The following is a 24,555-nucleotide window of genomic DNA, read 5'->3' as shown; positions in this document are numbered from 1 at the left end:
TGTCTCCCTCTCTCTCTGCCCCTCCCTCATTCATGCTCTGTCTCTCTCTGTCTCAAAAATAAATAAACATTAAAAAAAAAATTTTTTTTTTAAAAATCAGTGTCTGTGAACCCCAGAATTCAGTTGCCTTGAGCAACTCCTTCAGGTATTGAGGAGAACATGGCCTAACTCGAGAGAAGCCAGAGAAGCAGCCTCGGCCACCGTTTCCTGACATCACTCAAAAATGTTCTATCTAGATCCACTTTGGAGTATAGGTTTTAAATTAAAATACTATACCTTCTGGATTATCTTTTTCTTCAAATTGTTGGAAAATTTGTTAAGACTCTTTGGTTAAGAGGAGCACATTGATTTTTACACAGATTTGATGGATGTATTTGTTAAGGCAGTTTGCATAATAGTGGTGGAAACCAGGGGACTCCTGGGTGGATCAGCCAGTTGAACCTTCCAACTTTATTGCGTGTCATGATCTCACAGTTCACGGGTTCAAGCCCCATGTCAGGCTCTGTGCTGACAGCTCAGAGCCTGGAGCCTGCTTCAGACTTTCTGTCTCCCTCTCTCTCTGCCCCTCTCCCACTCATGGTCAGTCTCTTTCTCTCTCTCTCTCTCTCTCTCTCTCTCTCTCTCTCTCTCTCTCTCTTTCTTTCAAAAATAAACATTAGAGGGGCGCCTGGGTGGTGCAGTCGGTTAAGCGTCCGACTTCAGCCAGGTCACGATCTCGCGGTCCGTGAGTTCGAGCCCCGCGTTGGGCTCTGGGCTGATGGCTCAGAGCCTGGAGCCTGTTTCCGATTCTGTGTCTCCCTCTCTCTCTGCCCCTCCCCCGTTCATGCTCTGTCTCTCTCTGTCCCAAAAATAAATAAACGTTGAAAAAAATAAAATAAAATAAAATAAAATAAACATTAGAAAAAATTAAAAAAAAAAAAAAAGAATGGTGGAAACCAATTTCAGCTAGCTTAAGCAAAAAATAAGTTTTCACAAGGATTTTATAGGTTCCTTCTGGAATCTAAGGGCAGGTGTGCAGTTGAAGTTCTCCCTCAATACATATGCAACCAAAAGTCAATTCACTTTTCTTTTCCCCATATCCTCCCCTGATCCCAGTTCAAGCTGCCGTCATTTCTCATTATTGAAACAGCCCCAGTACTTGGTCTCCTGAATTCTTCTCTTGTTTCATGCTAACCCCTTTCAGTCTGTTTTCCACACAGCATTATTCTTTTTTATATGCAAGTCTGATTGTGCCCTTTTTCTAGTTAAAACCTGTGAATGACACGACTCAAAAGCCATAAAATACTGTGAAGAAAGCAAAATAACAAACTGAAAAAGAAAAAGTTTGCGACAAATATGTCAAAGGATTACAGTCCTTAACATAACAGGCTCTTACAAATCAATATGTAAAAGATGACCAGATAGGAAAATGGGCAAAGACAACCAAAGCAGAAAAAGACATGAGCAAGCCTTTCCTAAAAACAAATACAGTCGACAGGCTTATGGAAAGATGCTCGATTTCACGTCCAATTAAAGATACAAATCAAAATGTCAAGGTACCGTTTTTTTAATTATGGGCTTTGGGAAAAAAAGCTTTTTTTAATGACACCTAGTATATATAGGTCAGGGTATGGGGGAACACTCCTCCACTGCTGTCAGGGATGTGAACAGGTAGACTATTTTAGGAAGGCAATTTGACACTACCTGGGAAATTTAGTACAGTGCATGACCCTTGACGCAGCAATTCTATTTTCAGATCTATGTCTGCGCACATCCCAGTGCCCTGAAGGCTCTTCCATTCTGTGTCCCAGGGCTCCTGACAGGGAGTAGAAAGGCAGGGGTTGAGCGAAGGAGACTCATCTGGGTGGGATGGCTTAGGGGCCAGCTGATTGCCCCACACCCTTCAGTTTCCTCCTGCCCCATTTAACTGACACTCAAGATAACATTCATAAGAAATGATTGCCAGGCTCAATAGAATAAAAAACATGAATGCAAAATCATCTGGTAGAGGCAACAATGTGAATGAGGTTTAGAGTGTAATTGATAATAGGATGTGCACAGGAACCTGTGGGTGGACTTATAGAAGTCTCCTCCTACGATAAGTTCATCTCAGCCTTACTGCTTCTGTCCACTTTGTTCACAGTAAGGGGTAGTCCTCACAGGACAATGCAGCTGTAAATGCATGATCCTTATAGTAAATTGAGAATCTCAGTGGTATTAAGGAAAAATGATCTTTAGAGCAACCAGACTCCAGACTTTTTTTCCTGTTTTGATCATTGAAGTAAAGATCTTTTTGCATCATCTTTGTAGCAAAGTATTTTTATGCTGTTGGTTTTTTAACCAGAAAAGAACAAAGAGAAAAAGGAATGGGTTACAATACAATCTGCTTATTTAAAAAAAGAAGAAAAAATAATAAAGAAGGGCACCTAGGTGGCTCAGTCAGTTACAGTTAAGTGGTCCAACTTTGGCTCAGGTCATGATCTCATGGCTCGTGAATTGGTGCCCTACATCGGGCTCTATGCTGACAGCTTAGAGCCTGGAGCTTGCTTTGGATTCTGTGTCTCTCTCTCTGCCCCTCCCTCCCTCATTCTCTGTCTGTCTCTCTCTCTCACTCTCTCTCTCTCTCAAAAATAAATAAGCATTAAAGAAAGTAAATGAATAAAACAAAAGAAAAGGAATATATGTGTAAAGTTGCAAATTCAAATGGCAGAAAAAAAGGAAAACTAAAAGCCCTCCGTGCCCTACTCCTGATAAAGCCATTATTGTCTTAATTCTTTTCATATATCCTCATGTATCTGTGTATTCTTGTCTTTTTAATTACTCACAGGGGATACTATACACAATACTATAATACTATAACTTTGATATTTTTTTTCCGTTTAATAATACACCTTACAGAGCTTTTTCAAATGAGCACACACACAATTTTTTACCTCATCTTTTTTTTTTTTTAACGTTTATTCATTTTTTGAGAGACAGAAAGAGAGCATGAGTGAAAGAGGGGCAGAGAGAAAGGGAAACACAGAATTCCAAGCAGGCTCCAGGCTCTGAGCTGTCAGCACAGAGCCTGACATGGGGTTTGAACTCACAAACCACGACCTGAGCCAAAGTTGGACGCTTAACCGACTGAGCCACTCAGGCATCCCTACCTCATCTTTTTTAAGGGCACCTACAGTATTCCACCTGATTAATGTGTCATAATTATTTTAACTTCCCTTTTGATGTTTTCGTTGTTTCCACATTTTTGTTATTTGAACATTGCTTCAGTAAGCGTCTTAGTATGTGTAGTTTTTTTCTTTTTATTTATTTATTTTGAGAGAGAGAGCGAGCAGGGGAGGGGCAGAGAGAGAAGGAAAGAGAGGGAATCCCAAGCAGGCTCCGCACCATCAGCACGGAGCCCGACATGGGGCTTGAACCTACGAGGCATGAGTTCATGACCTGAGCCAAACCAAAAGTTGGGCATTTAACCGACTGAGCCACCCAGGCGTCCCTGTATGTGTATCTTGATGAATTTTTGTGAGAAAATCTGTAAAGTAAATTCTTAGCAGTGGGATTGCTGGATCAATGGTTCTGTATTTTAAATGTTACTAGATAAACTGCCAAACTGCTTTCCAGAAAGTTTGTACTGATTTGCCCACTTGCCAGCAGGTTCTGAGAGTACCTGTTTACTTAACACCTGTGCCAGAATGAATGTGAAAACACATAAATGCTTTTTGTGTCTGTTAGGTAAAAAAGTAGTATTTCCTTGTCATAGTGGTTTACATTTCTTGATGTAACGCTGAGCAGCTTTACCATCTTTTCAAATGTTTATGATCCCCCCTCCCCTCATTAAACTAGGGAAAAAATTAAGAGACAGAAAAAACAGGGCCCTGAAATTAAAAAGAAAAAATTTTAGAGAAAGAAAAGAAAAAAAGAAGGAAAAATGGGGCCCTAAATGGGGGTGGAGGATGGAAAGGGATAGGGAAAGAGGGAAGAAAAAAGAAAGTCACAGATCCCTAGGACAAACCATGCCTCTTTCTTCCTCTTTCTAGGGCCCACCTGTATATCTTCACCTGTGCATAGACAGATAGAAGCTGTGAGCAGAGGTATTCCATGTCCTTCCAGACCCGAAAGCTCATGCTGCTGCTTTACAGAAATACGTCTTCACTCCCTGCCCTCCCCTCCAGATCTGGCACTCACCACACCCAGGGGCTTTTGGCCTTTCCTTCCCCCTCTCCTTGCCTTTCTTTGCCTTCTTCCTCTCATTTCTCTTCTTTTTCTCCATCCTGGGAGCCTCTTTTCCTCCTTTCTTTCTCATTCTTTTTCCCAAGAGCTCATCTTTCTCTCCTGCCCCTGCTCGCTCCTCTTCGTTAGTTTCTGTGTCCTCCCAACCATTCTATTTTGAATTTGAAAGTTAATTTGTAGATTATTTCTACAAATTAGTTAATAGTTATTAGTGTTGTTAGTAAAGTCTTACGTACTTTTCTCTAAAACGCTAACAGATGAAATGCAGTTTCCTCTTTTGCCTCTCTCTAAGCAAAATTAATATGACATAATTTGATTTAAAAAACAAAAAAGTTTCTTCTAACTTACTCTAAACCTTTACATTTAAATATTTAATAGACTGTGTAGAATTTTAATAATGTAGAATTTTAACTTTGCATAATGTCAATGCTGTCGTCTTGGACTAAATCTCCTTCTTGAAGGAGACACCTGTCTTAGGATTGTGCACCTGTGCTCATATTTTAATACAGTGCTTCAAGTTACTTGGTTGTCACAGTTGAGCTGTAAAGTCCCCAAGGAGAAAAGGAAAGCTGTTCACTCATTCCCTTTCTCTCTGCAGATTCTCTTATGCTAAGTTCACCACTTCTTAAGAGCAGGCAGCTTCTTCATGATGAATTTGGTGAAGTCAACCCATGTCTTCGAGAACCCCGAGATCTCTTTACCTTCTTCTCTAGCAGCGGGCCTCTGCAGGCTCCGAGGTGGCCAATAGAATGTGAGGTCATCAAGGAAAACCTTCATCATATTGGTAATGTGACTTCTGTGTCGTGGTGCTGTCCTGACAGACATTATTATGAGAACCTATTAAGTCCAGCATACTGAAGTACAAGGCAGGACAGATTCAACATCTGTTAGCTCATCCTGAAATGATTAAGCCCTGGGAAACTGATATACACTGGTCAAAGTAAAAGTTACACTAATGTGTAAGCTCAAATGCTTCAGGGTTTATTGGAATGGAGGGATACCTTTCTAGAGGCCGAAATATATCAGTACTTACATCTGCCTCAGTATTAATATGCTTGAGTTTTAGGAATTGTTGTGTTTTTTTTTGACTCAAAATCACATGATGTAACATTTTTTTTTTTTTTTACTTTTTTTAACTATTAGAATTTATTAAATAAATGTTTTTTATGTCATCTTTAGAAATTTTCTATTATGATCTTTTCATTTGTTTATTTTATTTCATTTTATTATTATTTTTTTTTTAATTTATATCCAAGTTAGTTAGCATATAGTACAACAATGATTTCAGGAGTGGATTCCTTAGTGCCCCTTACTCATTTAGCCCATCCCTCCTCCCAGAATCCCTCCAGTGACCTTCTGTTTGTTCTCCATATTTAAGAGTCTCTTAGGTTTTTGTGCCCCTCCCTGTTGTTGTATTATTTTTGTTTCCCTTCCCTTATGTTCATCTGTTTTGTCTCTTAAAGTCCTCATATGAGTGAAGTCATAATGATATTTGTCTTTCTCTGACTAATTTCACTTAGCATAATACCCTCCAGTTCCATCCTCATAGTTGCAAATGGCAAGATTTCATTCTTTTTGATTGCCGAGGAATATTCCATTGTATATATATACCACATCTTCTTTATCCATTCGTCCATTGATGGACATTTGGGCTCTTTCCATACTTTGGCTATTGTTGATAGTGCTGCTATAAACATGGGGGTGCATGTGCCCCTTTGAAACAGCGTACCTGTATCCCTTGGATAAATACCTAGTAGTGCAATTGCTGGGTCGTAGGGTAGTTCTATTTTTAATTTTTTGAGGAACCTCCATACTGTTTTCCAGAGTGGCTCCACCAGCTTGCATTCCCACCAGCAATGCAAAAGAGATCCTCTTTCTCCGCACCCTCGCCAACATCTGTTGTTGCCTGAGTTGTTCATGTTAGCCTTCTGACAGGTGTGAGGTGATATCTCATTGTGGTTTGATTTGTATTTCCCTGATGATGAATGATGTTGAGCATTTTGTCTTGTGTCAGTTGGCTATCTGGATGTCTTCTTTGGAGAAGTGTCTATTCATGTGTTTTGTCCATTTCTTCACTGGATTCTTTGTTTTTTGGGTGTTGAGTTTGATAAGTTCTTTATAGATTTTGGATACTAACCCTTTATCTGATAGGTCGTTTGCAAATATCTTCTCCCATTCCATCGGTTGCCTTTTATTTTTGCTGATTGTTTCTTTCGCTGTGCAGAAGCTTTTTTATTTTGATGAGGTCCCAATAGTTCATTTTTGCTTTTGTTTCCCTTGCCTCTGGAGACATGTTGAGTAAGAAGTTGCTGCGGCCGAGGTCAAAGAGGTTTTTGCCTGCTTTCTCCTCAAGGATTTTGATGGCTTCCTGTCTTACATTGAGGTCTTTCATCCATTTTGAGTTTATTTTTGTGTGTGGTGTAAGAAAGTGGTCCAGGTTCATTCTTCTGCATGTCACTGTCCAGTTTTCCCAGCACCACTTGCTGAAGAGACTGTCTTTATTCCATCAGATATTCTTTCCTGCTTTGTCAAAGATTAGTTGGCCATACGTTTGTGGGTCCATTTCTGGGTTCTCTATTCCGTTCCATTGATCTGAGTGTCTGTTTTTGTGCCATAGGAGTTGTATTTTTACTAGCCTTGGTATAGCTGATGAACACTATACATACCAGAACATAGTTTTTACTGTTGTTTTGTTGTTGTTGTTGTTGTTGTTAGATTTTTTTTGTTGGTTTTTTTTTTTAAGTAGGCTTAAACCCAGTGTGCAGCCCAGTGCAGGGTTTGAACTCACGATCCTGAAGATCAAGACCTGAGTTGAGATCAAGAGTCAGACAGACACTTAGCTGACGGAGCCACACAAGCGCCCCAGTTTTGGCTGTTTTGGTTTTTTTTAGAGAGAAAGAGAGGTAGGGTGCAAGTGAGAGAGGGGCAGAGAGACAGAGAATCCCAGGAGGGGCAGAGAAAGAGAGGGAGAGAGAGAAAGAGAAGCAGGGCTCATGCTCGCCTGAAGCAGGGCTTGTGCTCACACGAAGTGGGACTAGAGCTCACCTGATGTGGGAATCAAACTCATGAACCCCGAGATCGTGACCTGAGCCAAAAGTCAGATGTGTGACCATTAAGCCACACAGGTGTCCCAGTTTTGACTGTTTTTAATTGTATTTTGAGTTTATTGGAGTGTTTTTGTGGAAATGGTGGAGACTAGTTTTGTGAGATTGCTGGTCATACGTTTGAGCTCTTGGTGCAAATACAATCTTCAGCATTCATTATGTGAGGGTTTCAGAAGTGGGTTGCATTGAAGTGGAGACTTTTCTAATGGCTGGGATGCCTACGTCTATCAAACATTATGTCTCTGCTTTAGACTGCTAGATAAACAACTGGATGTTTCTTATTCTTACACTTCCCTCTTATAATATTCATTCAATATATATTTAATAAGCATCTGCCATCTGCTAGGTGCAGTGCTTGATGTTACAGATATAATGATAAACAAATGGAGACACCGAAAGTTCACATACTGGTGGGTTTGTTGAAGATACAACCAGGCAATTGCTTAGAGTTTAGTCCCTCTGGGAACGCTTAACACCAGCCTGGAAGATTAGGGAGGGTTTCCCAGAGGAGATGACACATATACTGAGATCTGAAGGATGATAAGTTACAAGTAATCCTCCTGAGAAGGTCAAAGAAAATATTCTAGTTAGAGGACATAGAAGAAGAGCATGGCATGTTTGAGCAACCATGGAGCATTGAGCATGAAAGACAGGAGATAAAGCTGAAAATAGAGGGAACTTCTCAGTGTCTTAACTGGGCACAGGATTCTGCTCTTAAGGTGTTTGGAAATGGAGGGTGAATTTTGAGTTCGTATAATAGCTGAGAAGTCCTAAGATCAATTTTTAGATAAAAGTCTTAGTTGATGTGGCTGAACAATAGGATTTTGCTTTTCTCTGTATAAAATAAGCAAAGAAAATTCCTGTGAGGATTTTGGATGCAGTTCCAAGAGGGGGAAAAGGTGGGAAACTGGAATTAAATAACCACGTTATTGCAGTGGTAATCCACAAAAGCACTAGATTTTTATTTATTTTTTTAAGTACTATGCCCAATGTGGAGCTTGAATCCAGAATCCCAAGATCAAGAGTTGCACCCCAGCACTAGATATTTTAAAAGGCAATTCTTTTTAATTTCAAGGAAATTTGATAACAAGCACCTTATGGTTTAAACCAAATTGACACCCTCATCATTTCCCATCTCTTTAAAGACAAGAAATTAGCATTGTTTTTTAAAATTTTTTTAAATGTTTTATTTTATTTTTGAAAGAGAGACAGAGCACAAGTGGGGGAGGGGTACAGACAAAGGGAGACACAGAATCTGAAGCAGGTTCCAGGCTCCAAGCTGTCAGCAAGAGCCCGACGCGGGGCTCAAACTCACGAACCGTGAAATCATGGCCCTGAGCCGAAGTCAGACACTCAACTGACTGAGCCACCCAAGTGGCCCAAGCATTGTTTTTTAATGAGTTGCATCTTTATTATTTATTTTGTCTTTATTTTTTTATATTTAGTTAGTCAGAAGATAATATTAGAAGCAGTAAAGAACTGCAGGGTTTTTTTTTCATGTTTATTTTTGAGAGAGCGTGCATGTGAGTTGAGGAAGGGCAGAGAGAGAGGAAGACAGAGGATCTGAAGGAGGTTCTGTGCTGTCAACCCAGAGCCCAGTGTGGGGCTTGAAATCATGAACCCTGAGATCATGACCTGAGCCAAAGTCAGATGCTTTAACTGACTGAGCCACCCAGGTTCCCTAAGAACAGAAGTTTTAAGCACACATTTTGGAGTGATTCCAATGAGGTTCTAGGCCCAGATCTGCCACTTACTAGCTGTATGACCTTGAGCTCATTTTTTTTCTTCATTCAAATTTATTTAAACTGAAAAAGAAAAAAAACTGGTTACCCATTTCTCCTGTCTACCTCTGGCAACCACCAATGAGCTTATTTCTTTGGTTTTGTTGTTTTGTTTTTTAAATCCAATATGTAAGAGAGATCACACAGTATTTGTCTTTCTCTGTCTGACTTATTTCACTTACCACAATGTCCTCAAGGTCTGTACATGTTGCAAATGACAAGATTTCATTCCTTTTTCATGGATGAATAATATGTCATTGTGTATTTGTACCACAATTTCTTTGTCCATTCATTCATCAATGAACACTTAGGTTATTTCCATATCTTGGCTATTATAAATAATGCTGCAGTGAACATGGGGGTGCCCTTATGTTTTTGAGTTAGTATTTTCATTTTCTTTGGATAAATACCCAGAAGTAGAATTGCTGAATCATATGGTAGTTTTATTTTACAATTTTTTTTAAGTTTTTTTTTTTTTTTTTTTTTTTTAAAGACAGCAAGAGAGAGCACAAGGAAGAACAAGTGGGGGGGGGGGGCAGAGACTGAGGGAGAGAGAGAATCCCAAGCAGGTCCCGCATTGCCAGTGCAGAGCCCTACACAGGGCTCAAACTCAAGAACCATGAGATCATGACCTGAGCCAAAATCAAGAGTCAGATGCTTAACCGACTGAGCCACCCCTATTTTATGATTTTTTTGAGGAACCTCCATACTATTTTCCATAGTGGCTGTACCAATTTACATGCCCCGCCAACAATAGGGTTCCCTTTGCTCCACATCCTCGCTAACATTTGTTATTTCTAGTCTTTTTGATGATAGCCATCCTAACTGGTATGAGGTGATTTTCATTGTAGTTTTGATTTGCATTTCCCTAATGATTATGATGTAGAGCATTTTTTCATGGCTCTGTTGGCCATCTGTATGTCTTCTTTGGAAAAATGTCTATTCAGATCCTCTGCCCATTTTTTAATTGGAATGCTTGTTTGTTTGCTATGAAGGTGTATGAATCCTTTATATATTTTGGATAGTAGCCTCTTATCAGATATATTATTTGCAAATATTTTTTCCCATTCACTGGGTTGCCTTTTCATTTTGTTAATGATTTCCTTTGCTGCACAGAAACTTTTTAATTTGATGCAGTCCCACTTGTTTATTTTTGCTTTTGCTGCTTTTGCTTTTAGTGTCAGATTTAAAAAATCATCACCAAGGGGCACCTGGCTGGCTCAGTCAGTAGAGCATGTGACTCTTGATCTTAGGGTTGTGAGTTCAACCCCACATTGGGCATGGAGCCTACCTAAAAAAAATCATCACCAAGACCAGTGCCCAGCAGCTTACTGCCTATGTTTTCTTCTAGGAGTTTTATGGTTTCAGGTCTTAAATTCAAGTCTTTAATCCATTTTGAGTTTAATTTTTTGTATGGTGTCAGACAGTGTTCCAGTTTCATTCTTTTGCATGTGACTGTCCAGTTTTCCCAACACCCTTTATTGAAGAGACTGTCCTTCCTCATCATATATTCTTGGCTCCTTTGTCATCAATTAATGGACCATGTATATGTGGATTTACTTCTGGGCTGTCTATTCTGTCTATTCTGTTCCATTGATATATGTGTCTGATTTTATGCTAATACCATACTGTTTTAACTACTGTAGCTTTATAATATAGTTTGAAATCAGGGAGCATGAAGTCTCTATCTAGCTTTGTTCTTCTCTCAAGATTGCTCTGGCTACTCAGGGTCTTTATGGTTCCATAGAACTTTTAGGATTCTTTGGTCTATTTCTATGAAAAAATGCCATTAGAATTTTTATAGTGACTGCATTGAATCTGTATATTGATTTGGGTAGTATGGACATTTAAAAATATTCTTCAAATACGTGAGCATGAATATCTTCTAATGTATTTGTGTCTTCTATTTCTTTCATTAATGTCTTACAGTTTTGAATATACAGGTCTTTCACCTCCTTAGTTAAATTTATTCCTAGGTATTTTATTCTTTTTGATACAGTTGTAAATGGGATTGTTTTCTTAATTTCTTTCTGATAGTTCATTACTAGTGTATAAACATGCAACATGTTTTTGTATTGATTGTAGTGATTTTGTATTCTGTATATTTACTGAATTTATTTATTAGTTCTAGCAGTTTTTTGATGAAGTTTTTACTATTTGGGGGAGTTTTTGAGAGAGAGAGAGAGAGAGAGAGAGAGGGGCATATGAAGAGGGAGAGAGAGAATCTTAAACAGGCTTCACACCCAGCACAGAGCTCAACGCAGGGCTGAGTCTCATGGCCCTGGGATCATGACCTGAACCAAAATCAAGAGTGGGACGCTTAACCAACTAAGCCACCCAGGTGCCCCTTTAGTGTTTTTTATGTACAGTATAATGTCATCTGCAAATAGTAACAGTTTGACAGTTTTACTTTCCTTTCCAATTTGGATGCCTTTTATTTATTTATTTTTCCTTGCCTGATTACTTCAGCAAGAACTTTCAGTACTATGTTGAGGAAAAATGACGAGTCAGCATCTTTGCCTTTGCCTGATCTTAGAAGAAAAGCTTTCAACTTTTCACATTTGAGTATGGTTTTAGCTGTGGACTTGTCATATATGGCCTTTATTATGTTGAGGCTCCCTCTATACCCACTGTGTTGAGTTTTTATCGTAAATGGATGTTGAATTTAGCCAAATGGTTTTTCTGCATCCGCCAAGATGATTGATGATTGTTATCCTTCATTTTGTTAATGTGGTGTATCACATTATCTAATTTGCAGATGTTGAACCATCCTTGCATCCCTGGAATAAATCCCACTTGATCAATGTATATGATCCTTTTAATGTATTATTGAATTTCATTTGTGTCTTTATATGCTGTTGGCTTTCATCAATGACTACTGTAGTTAAAATGATACTGAGAGTTGCCCAAGTCACATATGAGAAATCTTTTAGAATTGAGTGTTACTGAAAAAGCTTTGTTTCTTCTGAAATAGTTGATATACTTGTTCCTCTATGGTAATATAAATTATGTAGCTGATCATATTTTCCTGCCTTTAAAAAGAACTTTTGGGCACCTGGCTGGCTTAGTCAGTAGAGTACGTGACTCTTGATCTCAGTGTTGTAAATTTGAGCCCCGTGTTGGGTGTAGAGATTACTTAAAAATACAATCTTAAAAATAATTGCCAAAGAGAAAGAAGCTCAGGGCCAAATTTTGAAGAGTTGTTAGAGCAACTATAGATCAACTATATTGACCTTTCTGGCTTATTTTTAAGTCTTCTATTTAAAGTTTATATTTTGGGGCACCTGGGTGGCTCAGTCGGTTAAGTAGCCGACTTCGGCTCAGGTCATGATCTCACAGGCTGTGAGTTCGAGCCCCGCGTCAGGCTCTGTGCTGACAGCTCAGAGCCTGGAGCCTGTTTCGGATTCTGTGTCTCCCTCTTTCTGACCCTCCCTCGTTCATGCTCTGTCTCTCTCTGTCTCAAAAATAAATAAACGTTAAAAAAAAAATTTTTTTTTAAGTTTATATTTTTGTTGTATATGCTTTTTGTTAAAAATCTCCTCATAATCTTTATGGAAAGAAGCAAGACATAATTTACAAACAAACTGGAGACTTACTATGAGAATTTGGTTTGATTCAACCAGACTAACCACATGAATAATAATTACTATATATAATTTTACATTAGTTCTGGATAAAATACCTTTTATGTTGCTTCTTATTTTGTACATTTTTAATGTTTTCTTTCAGAGTGGGTTCCACCTCAACCAGAATATTTCTATCAACCTACAGGAAATGAAAAGTTACCAGAAATTGTAGGAGAAGAAAAAGGCACAGTTGTCTTTCAATTAGATTCAGGTATTGTTATTACACTGAACAGTCAGTGATAATCATGACAATATTGTAATAAACATATTTTCTATAATAACAGTTATTTTTAACAAACTATAGTGATAAATAAACTGTCCTTCCAGACCAGCCTGAATAGGAGCCATGATATTAATGGCTAATCAGATTTAAAATTTCAGTTGTTTTTTGGGGCGCCTGGGTGGCTCAGTAGGTTGAGCGACTGACTTCGGCTCAGGCCATGATCTCACGGTTTGTGAGTTTGAGTCCTGCATCGGGGGCTGTGCTGACGGCTCGGAGCCTGGAGCCTGCTTCAGATTCTGTGTCTCCCTCTCTCTCTGCCCCTCCCCCACTCATGCTCTGTCTGTCTCAGAAATAAATAAACATTTAAAAAAATATTAAAAATAAATAATAAAATAAAATTTCAGTTGTTTTTTAAAATGACAGTACCTTTTTCTTAATAGTTCTAAGCCCATTTTAGAGGTTCTTCTGTATTGGGGAGCCTGGGTGGCTTAGTCGGTTGAGCTTCCGACTTCGGTTCAGGTCATGACCTCACAGTCTATGAGTTTAAGCCCCACGTCGGGCTCTGTGCTGACAGCTTGGAGCCTGGAGCCTGCTTCTGATTCTGTGTCTTCCTCTTTCTCTGCCCCTCCCCCACTCATGCTCTGTCTTTTTCTGTCTCAGAAATAAATAAACATTAAAAAAATAAATTTAGGGGCGCCTGGGTGGCTCAGTCGGTTAAGCGGCCGACTTCGGCTCGGGTCACGATCTCGCGGTCTGTGAGTTCGAGCCCCGCGTCAGGCTCTGGGCTGACAGCTTAGAGCCTGGAGCCTGCTTCTGATTCTGTGTCTCTCTCTTTCTCTGTCCCTCCCCTGTTCATGCTCCGTCTCTCTCTGTCTCAAAAATAAATAAACGTTAAAAAAAATTATAAATAAATAAATAAATAAATAAATAAATAAATAAATAAATAAATTTAAAGGTTCTCCTGTGTCACTGCACTTCCTAGAAATCAGATTGGATATTCGGGGGAACTTGCTCTTCTTTTCTCCATCTCTGTGTTTTAGTGAGTTCTTTGTAGTATGTGCATATAACTCTCATTTACCATGTGGTTTAATTGATTTCCATTAATTTGCAGCCTTCCTGTAGGTAGAATCCATCTCTCTCTTTTAATGTTTATTTTATTTTGAGAGAGAGAAAGAGAGCGCAATTGCGAGCAAGGGAAGGGCAGAGAGGGAGAGAGAGAATCCCAAGCAAGCTGTACACTCAGCACGGTGCCTGACACGGGGCTCAATCCCACAACCATGAGGTCATGACCTGAGCTAAAATCAAGAGTCAGACACTTAACCAACTGAGTCACCCAGGGGCTCCTAGAAAATATTTTTAGGGGCACCTGGCTCAGTTGGTTAAGCATCTGACTGTTGATCTCAGCACAGGTCTTGATCTTGGGATCGTGAGTTCACACCCTGTGTTGGTCTCCTTGCTGGGCATGGAGCCTACTTAAAAAAGAAAAGAATGAAATTTGGGAAATATACAAATACTCAGAAATTAAATCGCATATATATATATTTTTTAACATTTGTTTATTTTTGATAGAGACAGAGTGTGAGCGGGGGAGGGGCAGAGAAAGATGGAGACACAGAACCTGAAGCAGGCTCCAGGCTCTGAGCTATCAGCACAGAGCCCCATGTGGGGCTCGAACTCATGGACTGCGAGATCATGACCTGAGCCGAAGTCAGATGCTCAACTGACTGAGCCACCCAGGTGCCCCTAAGTAGCACATTTCTAAGTAACCCATGAATTAAAGAAATCATAAGAGATGAATATTTTGAGCTGAGTAAAAATAAAACAACGTATCAAAATTTATGGGATGCAGTTAAAGTACTGCAAGGTAAACCTATGGCTTCAAATGCCTATATTTGAAAGGAAGAAAGAGCTCCAATTAATTACCTAAGCTTTCATATTAATAAATTTGAATAATAAGCACAAACTAAGTCCAAAGCAACCAGAAGGAACGATATAATAAAGATAAGGATGGAAATCAGTGAAACAGAAAATAGGAAAACAATGTGGAAAATCAAGCCAAAAGTTGGTTCTTTGGCAACCTCAACAAAACTGACAAAACTTTAGCTAGACCAACCATGAAAAAAGAGGAAGGAAACACACACAAAAAAAGAATTACAAGTTACAACTTATTGCCAAAAAATTAAACAACATAGATGAATAGGAAAAATTGTTAGACACAACTGACTCAGGAAGAAATTTTAAAAATCTGAATAGATGAAAACAAAGAAATTGAGTTAGTAATTAAAAATCTTTGTGCAAAGAAATTCCTTGCCCAGATGGCTTGACAGGGTTTGTTTGAATTATATCAAACATTTAGAGGTGAAATAGTACTAGTCCTTCATCAGCTCTGAAAACAGTAACAGGAGGAAACATTTCTAACTATTTGTGAAGCCAATATTCAAAGTTAGACAAAGACATCACAGAAAAGCCGTATTCCTTAAGAATATAAATGCAGTGTTTTGATGATTTTTTTTTTCTATCCAGGTTCATAACTGTGGAGACTTAGAAAATAAGTATTTTAAAAATGAGGACCTCTAAAAAAATAAATAAGTAAATAAAAATAAATAAGTAAAATCAGGATCCCTAATAATCATCTTTAGGGCAGAAATGTTTCCTTGCTGAGGCTAAGGACATTTTACTCTTTTCGTTGTCAGCGCAATGATTGCAGGTTGCCTTCAAAATCTTGATAATTCACTGTGGCTCCTAACATTCTAGAATCATAGAGGTGGAAGGCACACCGTGTTCTCTCCTTCCCTCTCCACCTACCTTCCACAATACTGGGCTCCACTATGTGTATCAGTAGCAAACATTTATTAAGCATTTACTATGCACTGCTATTTTTTCTGCATGCAGTCTTAAAAATCTCTTATCTTGTAAATGAGAGATGAGGTAAAATCAGGAAAAGAAGAGGTAAAGAAAAAGATTTTTAAATAAATAGTCTATTGCTTAAAAAAAAAGAATATAAATGCAAAAATCCTCAACCAAATATCTGTAAACCAATTCCAACAGCATATTAAAGGATTATACAGCATGACCAGGGAGGATTTGTTCCAGGAATGCAAGGATGGTTCAGGCTAAAAACCATACACCAATGTGGCACACCACATTAGAACAAGGGGAAGAACACGATCCTCTCAAGTGATGCAGAAAAAGCATACAAACATTCAAAAAACTAGGAATAGAAGAAAATTCCTCTGCTTGAAAAAGGTTATGGAAAGGATGAATCAACTTCACACTCACTAAAATAGCTATAATAAAGGCAATAACAGGTGATGGGTAGGATGTGAAGCAGGTGGTAATAGAAACATTTAAGACAGAAAGGACATAAGGGCACCTGGCTAGTTCAGTTGGTAAAGCATGCTAGATCATGCGACTCTTGATCTCAGGGTTATGAATTCAAGCCCACATTAGGGGTAGACTTTACTTAGAAAAAGAAAGGAGATATAATGTTCAAGAGCAATGAGTCAAGAAAAGTTAATAGGAACCCTCCCAAGGATGAGGAATTAAGTTTTAAATTCATCATCTCAGAATGTGAAGTTAGTCATAGGGAGGGACATGGCAAGCTAGAGAAGCTTTCAATAAGGGCATCCTTTGTCATCACCAAAAATCATCTGATGCTTATTGTATATATAGGTACCAGAGTTAATTAGAAGTTTTTTTTTTTTTTTAGTTTATTTATTTTGAGAGAGATATAGACCACGAGCAGGGGAGGGGCAGAGAGAGAGGAAGAGAGAATTGCAAGCAGGCTCTGCACTGCCAGCATGGAGCTCAATGTGGGTAGCTTGAACCCACGAATCATGAGATCATGACCTGAGCCGAAAGTCAGACACTTAACCGACTGAGTCACCCAGGTGCCCCTAGAACTTTTTAAAAGGGGTTTTCTGAGATTGGGAAATGTTGTATTCAAGAAATAGCAAGAAAAATATTCTCACAATTTGAAAATCAGTATTTGCTATACAGTAATGATCAGAAAGGAAATCAATTTTATTGGAGGAGGAATATGTACCGTTTAGTTAGTAGAAATAAAATGTGTTAAGTCAATGAAATCAGGGTAGGCTTCTAGAGAAACAACCAGAACTAGGAGGGAGGGACCGCAGTGTTCACATTTCCACAACTGGAAAAATGAAATGAACCGATTCTAGCAGGTGGCCCAACTTCGAAGTAATTTCATATGCTCTGCTCCCAGTTGCCTTGATTATGAGTGCTTGTGTCAGTAATACCGTGTTGGGAAAAGCTACATGTGGGGAAGTGAGTGAGGTGAAGCAACTTACAGTCTCCCTAGCTCCACCTACGGAGGAGAGTCTGAGAAGGAGTTTGGGAGACATTAAAGTATAAGGTCTTAAGTGGATAGACTTCAGTCATAAATAATGGAGGATATACTGCTCCTGGAACCTCAAGAAAGTATTGGGCTTTTTTTTTTTTTTTCAAGATTTCATTTTTAAGTGGGGAGCCTGGGTGGCTCAGTTGGTTAAGTGTCCGACGTCAGCTCAGGTCATGATTTCACAGTTTGTGAGTTCCAGCCCTGTGTCGGACTCTGTGCTGACAACTCAGAACCTGGAGCCTCTTCAGATTCTGTCTCTGTTTCTCTCTGCCCCTCCCCCTGCTCATGCACTCTCTCCCTCTTGCCCTCAAATATAAATAAACATTAAAAAAAAGAAAAAAAGGATTTCATTTTTAAGTAATGTCTATACCCAAAGTGGGGCTTGAACTTCACAACCCCGAGAACAAGAGTTGCATGTTCAACCAACTGAGCCTGCCAGGTGCCCCAAAAGTCTTGGGTACTAGAAGTCTATTTTACCTCTTGTTGACCTGGTGGTAGTCATTTTCAACAAACTCCTTGACCTTGAATTCAATTGCTTTACCTGTTCTATTCAGAGATGTTTTCTGCCTACGAGCAACCCCTAGGGCTGAGAGCTCACTCTCCTGAGGGCAACTTTTGTGAATTTTCCTTATTGTCCTGTTAAAGCGCAGTTGTGGCAGTGGTCTTGATCTTGTCCTTTGGATTCACCAAGGAGAATTGAGCCCACCCTGTTGGAGGAATGAAGAAACAGAAAATGGAGAAGATGGGACTCCAGGGAGAATTTGGGAGTTTGTCGGTTTACCTGCTATGAGAATAATGGGGAGAAACAAGGAAAGAGGTTTTATTTTTGAGAAATGTTACTGTGGACTATGAATTGGATCATCTTTAATGTTTTTTACCTGAGACACTCAAAAAAATGTCGAAATTCCTGTATTAATTACGTCTGGTTGCTGGTCTATAACTTTATGCTTCCATGAAGAGACTGAACCACGTAGGTCCCCAGCTTTTAGTTGCATTACGTGACTCCGCTCCTGCCTCCTCTGTGCTTGTTTTCTTCTTTTACTCGCTTCTTTATATGCTTGCTTTTCTCTTTTGCTCTCATTTATTATCCAAATATTTATTACCTAAGTCTCCACAGCGACAGAGTTGCCTATTGAAACAAAAGCTGTCGAGGGGCGCCTGGGTGGCGCAGTCGGTTAAGCGTCCGACTTCAGCCAGGTCACGATCTCGCGGTCTGTGAGTTCGAGCCCCGCGTCAGGCTCTGGGCTGATGGCTCGGAGCCTGGAGCCTGTTTCCGATTCTGTGTCCCCCTCTCTCTCTGCCCCTCCCCCGTTCATGCTCTGTCTCTCTCTCTCTGTCCCAAAAAAAAAAAACGTTGAAAAAAAAAAGAAACAAAAGCTGTCGTAACATGAACAGGTTTACTAATAAATTAGACGTATATAATCAGTCCCCACATGTCAGCATATTACTGTTTAATGCTCCCATCTGCCCTGCCCTGTGGTCAGCATCTTTGTTAATATCAGTCACTTGCCAATTGGTGGATATTGTTAATATGTGACAATATAATGCAAGTACAGTAAAAATCAGCTGCAAAGTGAAATTATCCTTACAAGAGATGCAGGATTTTATGAAGCTGATGGATGTTAAGGAATTGTTTGAATCACTTGCAAAGCCACTGACAAATGAGAATCTAGACATTGTTTTTAGCAGTTAACAACAGTTGAAGAGAAAATCAACAAAAGATGACAAAATAGGCTCTTCTAGACATAAGAATATGGTGGTACAAAGTCTTTGGGAAAACTACAAAGTTTTACAAATAGTTTTGAAATAGTTTTGCAAAAGAAACTAAAAATCAAAGATGTCAGATGGCAGTCTTACTGAATTTGTCTGAAAAGTTGCAACCCCACTTTTTTTTCTTTTTTTTTTTTTTAATGTTTATTTTTGAGAGACAATGAGAGTGGGGGAGGGGCAGAGAGAGAGGGAGACACAGAATCCAAAACAGGCTCCAGTCTGAGCTGTCAGCAGAGCCCAACAGGGGACTTGAACTCACAAACCGTGAGTCACAAACCACACTCACAAACCAAGTTAGATGCTCAACTGACTGAGCCACACAGGCACCCCTCAACCCCACTTTCTAAAACAAATTAACAATTGATTATTGCAAGGATTAGAAAGAGATGATTATAATCTAAATTTTGTTAAATAAAATAAATTATATATATATATATATATATATATATATATATATATATATATTTGTTGTTTGTTTTAGCATCATTTTAAAGATAAAATTTCAATCATAACATTTTCACTATAATTACTATAGATATTTTGGTTCCCTTCTTAGGCTAATTCACCCTTGCCAATTCTTCTCAAACTTCTATTATTTTTTTATATTTAAATCTGGAAGGATATACCAAAAAAATTATATGAAGTATACTTTCTTTCTTTGTTTTTCTCCATTATCTTTTTTGTAATGTTTATTTTTTATTTTTGAGACAGAGAGAGAATGGGAGAGGGGCAGAGAGAGAGGGAGACACAGAATCTGAAGCAGGCTCCAGGCTCTGGGCTGTCAGGATAGAGCCCGATACAGGGCTTGAACTCCTCCCAAACTGCAAGATTCTGACCTGAGCAGAAGTCGGAAGCTTAACTGACTGAGCCACACAGATGCCCCTCTATTATTATTATTTTTTTTTTCTTATTTTTTTTTTTTTAATTAATAGATGCTCAGTTGGTTGGGCGTCTGATTCTTGGTTTCGGGTCAGGTCATGATCTCACAGTTTCATGGGTTCAAGCCCTGTATAGGGCTCTGCACTGGCAGTGCAGAACTTGCTTGGGATTCTCTCTCTCCCTCTCTCTGTCCCTCCCCTGCTTGTGCTGTCACTGTCTCTCTCAATATAAGTAAATAATTTTTTTTTAAAGTTAAAAAATAATAGATGCTATTTTTTTAGAATAAAGATTGTAAATGTTTTCAGATGCTCTATGTAGAATCTCATTTGTCAACATCCTTTCAGATTAGGGTTTATGTGGGTACAAACAGTATCTGAGATGCCAGGGGCAGCCGTGCAGCAAAAGGAGGTGCTCTACACCACTTTAAAGGTCTTCAAAGAAATACAATGTTTAAAATTAAAAGTCTCAGCAAGGACCCTTGAAAATCTGAATATTCATTATCGTTAACCTAGAATGGCGATAAACACACAGAGGAGCTCTGTGAATATTGGCTGGATGAATAGATTCTTAGTGGAACCTGCTCTAAATAGGTCTGTCTCCTCCTCTGCAGTGCCCACCGAAGGTTCCTATTTCACTAGTTCCAGAGTGGGAGGCAAGCGAGGGATCATCAAGGAGCTTGCTGTTACGCTGCAAGGACCTGAGGACAAGACTCTCCTGTTTGAGTCAAGGTTTGAGAGCGGGAATCTGCAAAAAGCTGTCAGAGTGTGAGTAACAGGAATTTCCCAAAGGGGTGATCGCTGGAGGGACTGACTCACATCTTCAGGAGTCATATTAGGAGTTAGGGGTGTTTTTGGAAAAGAGAGAAGTGGTGAGAAATGGTATGAGGACAAAGAAAAATTGAATAATTGTGACTCATATTCCCTCAGGGTAAAAATTTATCTACATTTTTTTTTCTGCTTATGAAAGAAATTAGTATTAATTTAATTTGTATTAATAGGGGCGCCTCGCTGGCTCAATCAGAAGAGCATAATCTCAGGGTCGTGAGTTCAAGCTCTGTTTTGGGTGTAGAGTTTACTTAAGTAAAACTCAAGAAGAAATCTGTATTAATAAAAATACATAACATAAAAAATTGAAGTTCTGTAATCGTACCTCTCAGATGCAGAAACTGTTAACAGTTTGGTATACATGCAGTAATTTTTCCCCCTTTTACTGTGTATGTATAATATACAGAAATTATTTTGTTTTTAAAAATAGGATGATGGTATACATACCGTTTTGCAAATTGCTTTTTTCCACATAATAAGCTTTATATTTTTCCTATGGCAATACTGCAGATTTATCTCATTATTTTTTTAATTTTATTTTTTATTTTTTAAAATTTACATCCAAATTTGGGGCGCCTGGGTGGCGCAGTCAGTTAAGCGTCCGACTTCAGCCAGGTCACGATCTCGCGGTCCGTGAGTTCGAGCCCCGCGTCAGGCTCTGGGCTGATGGCTCGGAGCCTGGAGCCTGTTTCCGATTCTGTGTCCCCCTCTCTCTCTGCCCCTCCCCCGTTCATGCTCTGTCTCTCTCTGTCCTAAAAATAAATAAACGTTGAAAAAAAAAATTTAAAATTTACATCCAAATTAGTTAGCATATAGTGAAACAATGATTTCAGGAGTAGATTCCTTAATGGCCCTTACCCATTTAGCCCATCTCCCCTCCTACAACCCCTCCAGTAACCCTCAGTTTATTCTCCATATTTATGAGTCTCTTCTGTTTTGTCCCCCTCCCTGTTTTTATATTATTTTTGTTTCCCTTCCCTTATGTTCATCTGTTTTGTCTCTTAGTCTTCATATGAGTGAAGTCATATGATTTGCGTCTTTCTCTGACTAATTTAACTTAGCATAATACCCTCCAGTTCCATCCACGTAGTTGCAAATGGCAAGATTTCATTCTTTTTGATTGCCGAGTGATACTCCATTGTATATATATACCACATCTTCTTTATCCATTCATCCATTGATGGACATTTGGGCTCTTTCCATACTTTGGCTATTGTTGATAGTGCTGCTATAAACATGGGGGTGCATGTGTCCCTTCAAAACAGCACGCCTGTATCCCGTGGATAAATACCTAGTAGTGCAATTGCTGGGTCGTAGGGTAGTTTTATTTTTAGTTTTTTGAGGAACCTCCATACTGTTTTCCAGAGTGGCTGCACCAGCTTGCATTCCCATATCTCCTTATTTTTAATAATTCATATTATTCTATTGTATGGGTGTTCCATATCATGTGTAACCTGTGCCCAGCTGATAGGAAATGAAGGTATTTACTGTTTTTTGTTTAATGAATTAACAGAATTAATACTCTTGGGCACTTTTTAAATTATATACATATATATATATATATAATTTTTTTATTAATTTTTAAGTTTACATCCTAGTTAGTTAGCATATAGTGCAACAGTGATTTCAGAAGTGGATTCCAGTGATTCATCCCCTACATATAACACCCAGTGCTCATCCCAACAAGTGTCTTCCTTAATGCCCCTTACCCATTTAGCCCATCCCCCCTCCCACAACCCCTCCAGCAACCCTCAGTTTATTCTCTATATTTAAGAGTCTCTTAATGGTTTTTCCGTCTCCCTGTTTTTATATTATTTTTGCTTCCCTCCCCTTAGGTTCATCTGTTTTGTATCTTAAATTCCTCATATGAATGAAGTCATATGATATTTGTCTTTCTCTGACTAATTTCGCTTAGCATAATACCTCTAGTTTCGTCCATGTAGTTGCAAAGACATTTATATTTTTAAATATTTGTGATGTTATGGGATACATTCTAGAAATATAATTGGGGGGCCAAAGGGTTTGAACACTTTAAGTATTGCTGTTTTTTGCCAAATTACCCTCCAACATGATTTCAGTTCCCATCACCGGTGTATGAAAGCGACTGTTTCCCAAAGCTGGAATATGCATGAAATGGAGGGAGAATGACTTCCTATTTTAATTTGCCTTTCTTGCATTATGCCTGTGTGGGAGCATCTTTTCAGGATTTAGTATTTGTATTTCCTCTTCTGCTACTTTTCAGTAAGGTGAATGCATTCCAGAGATGCCCCCTCGTCTTCAAACAGTTGGTAATCAGAGCTAAAATAACACCTGAGGCTGACAGTTCTCCTCCATAGTGGTCATGTCCAGGAGGTAGCTAACAGCCAACAGAGGGCTCTGGCTTCGCTGCCGTTAGGTGTGGTTCTAGAAATGTGTTGAAGTGGTTGGGAACTGCTACTGAACACTCCAGAACGATACTAAAAAACTCACAGAGCTCCCAAATACCCCAAATAAACTTGGTTGACCCATATTTCTTTCAGCCTAATGTATGAGTTGAGGAACTAGGTACACTAGAAAATTAATGTTTGAGGTAGCAGGATTTCCTGTTGAAATAAGATCTATTTTTGCCCAGGTAAAACATTTTTTAAGCTTTGTTTTTTGAGGGGGGATGTGGTGTTACAGAGACATTCTTCTATTTTCTCCACTACAGAGATACCTATGAGTATGAGCTCACCTTGCGAACTGACCTCTACACAAACAAACACACTCAGTGGTTTTATTTTCGAGTGCAGAACACTAGAAAAGATGCCACCTACCGCTTCACCATTGTCAACTTGCTAAAACCCAAGAGCCTTTATACTATAGGGATGAAGCCACTCATGTACTCCCAGTTGGATGCCAAGACCCACAACATTGGCTGGAGAAGAGAAGGAAATGAAATCAGGTACTATAAGAACAACAGGGACGATGGGCAGCAGGCCTTTTACTGTCTCACGTGGACCATTCAGTTCCCACACGACCAGGACACTTGCTTCTTCGCACACTTCTATCCATATACATACACTGACTTGCAGTGCTACCTGCTGTCAGTGGCAAACAACCCTGTCCAGTCTCAGTTCTGCAAACTCCGAACTTTATGCAGGAGCCTTGCAGGAAATACCGTCTACCTGCTCACCATCACCAACCCATCCCGGACCCCTCAAGAGGCAGCTGCAAAGAAAGCTGTGGTCTTGAGTGCCAGAGTCCACCCCGGAGAAAGTAACGGCTCCTGGGTCATGAAAGGCTTTTTGGACTTCATCCTGAGCAACTCTCCAGATGCCCAGCTCCTCAGAGATATCTTTGTCTTCAAAGTGGTTCCTATGTTAAATCCAGATGGAGTGATTGTGGGGAATTACCGATGTTCATTGGCTGGAAGGGACTTGAATAGACATTATAAAACCATTCTGAAGGAGTCTTTCCCTTGTATCTGGTACACCAGGAACATGATCAAAAGGTGAGCCCCTTTATCTGTTGATCTTCCTCCGAATGCTGTGAGTGCTCTCTGATGGGTGCGAAGGCTCTCTTTGATGTAGCAAGCAGATATGGCTTGAGAGAGAGTCTGCCATTCTCTTTGCAGTCACATGAGTTCGTTCAGTTTCAAACTTTTAAGTCATGTTTTGTCTCTGGGGTTAAACTGAACATGCAACATTTCTGCCAGGGGTTGTTTGACGTATAAGTGAAAACAATGGAATAGAGAGGTCAGAAGTCAGAAGTTCATAGGTCTTTGTCAGGAGGCCTGGCGAATAATAATAATAGTACCTAATTAC

General features: G+C 39.2%; 1 protein-coding gene across 10 annotated transcripts in view; it reads left to right on the top strand.

The window, feature by feature from the left end:
* Positions 1-24,555, top strand: part of AGBL2 (AGBL carboxypeptidase 2) — a 48,293-nt gene that overhangs the window by 3,512 nt on the left and 20,226 nt on the right. For 8 of the 10 annotated variants that reach the window (XM_006937301.4, XM_019812416.2, XM_006937300.4 and 5 more), the window contains exons 5-9: positions 4,011-4,064; positions 4,802-4,987; positions 12,818-12,925; positions 20,557-20,710; positions 23,460-24,242. In XM_006937301.4, the coding sequence (XP_006937363.2) occupies positions 4,011-4,064; positions 4,802-4,987; positions 12,818-12,925; positions 20,557-20,710; positions 23,460-24,242 (1,285 nt within the window). The remainder of the gene's footprint in view (positions 1-4,010; positions 4,065-4,801; positions 4,988-12,817; positions 12,926-20,556; positions 20,711-23,459; positions 24,243-24,555) is intronic. The other 2 variants (XM_019812417.2, XM_006937302.4) reach the window with 1 other exon arrangement.

Source organism: Felis catus, chromosome D1 (assembly GCF_018350175.1).
Source record: "Felis catus isolate Fca126 chromosome D1, F.catus_Fca126_mat1.0, whole genome shotgun sequence".
NCBI classification, from domain to species: domain Eukaryota; kingdom Metazoa; phylum Chordata; class Mammalia; order Carnivora; family Felidae; genus Felis; species Felis catus.
This window is presented reverse-complemented; position numbering and strand designations above follow the sequence as displayed.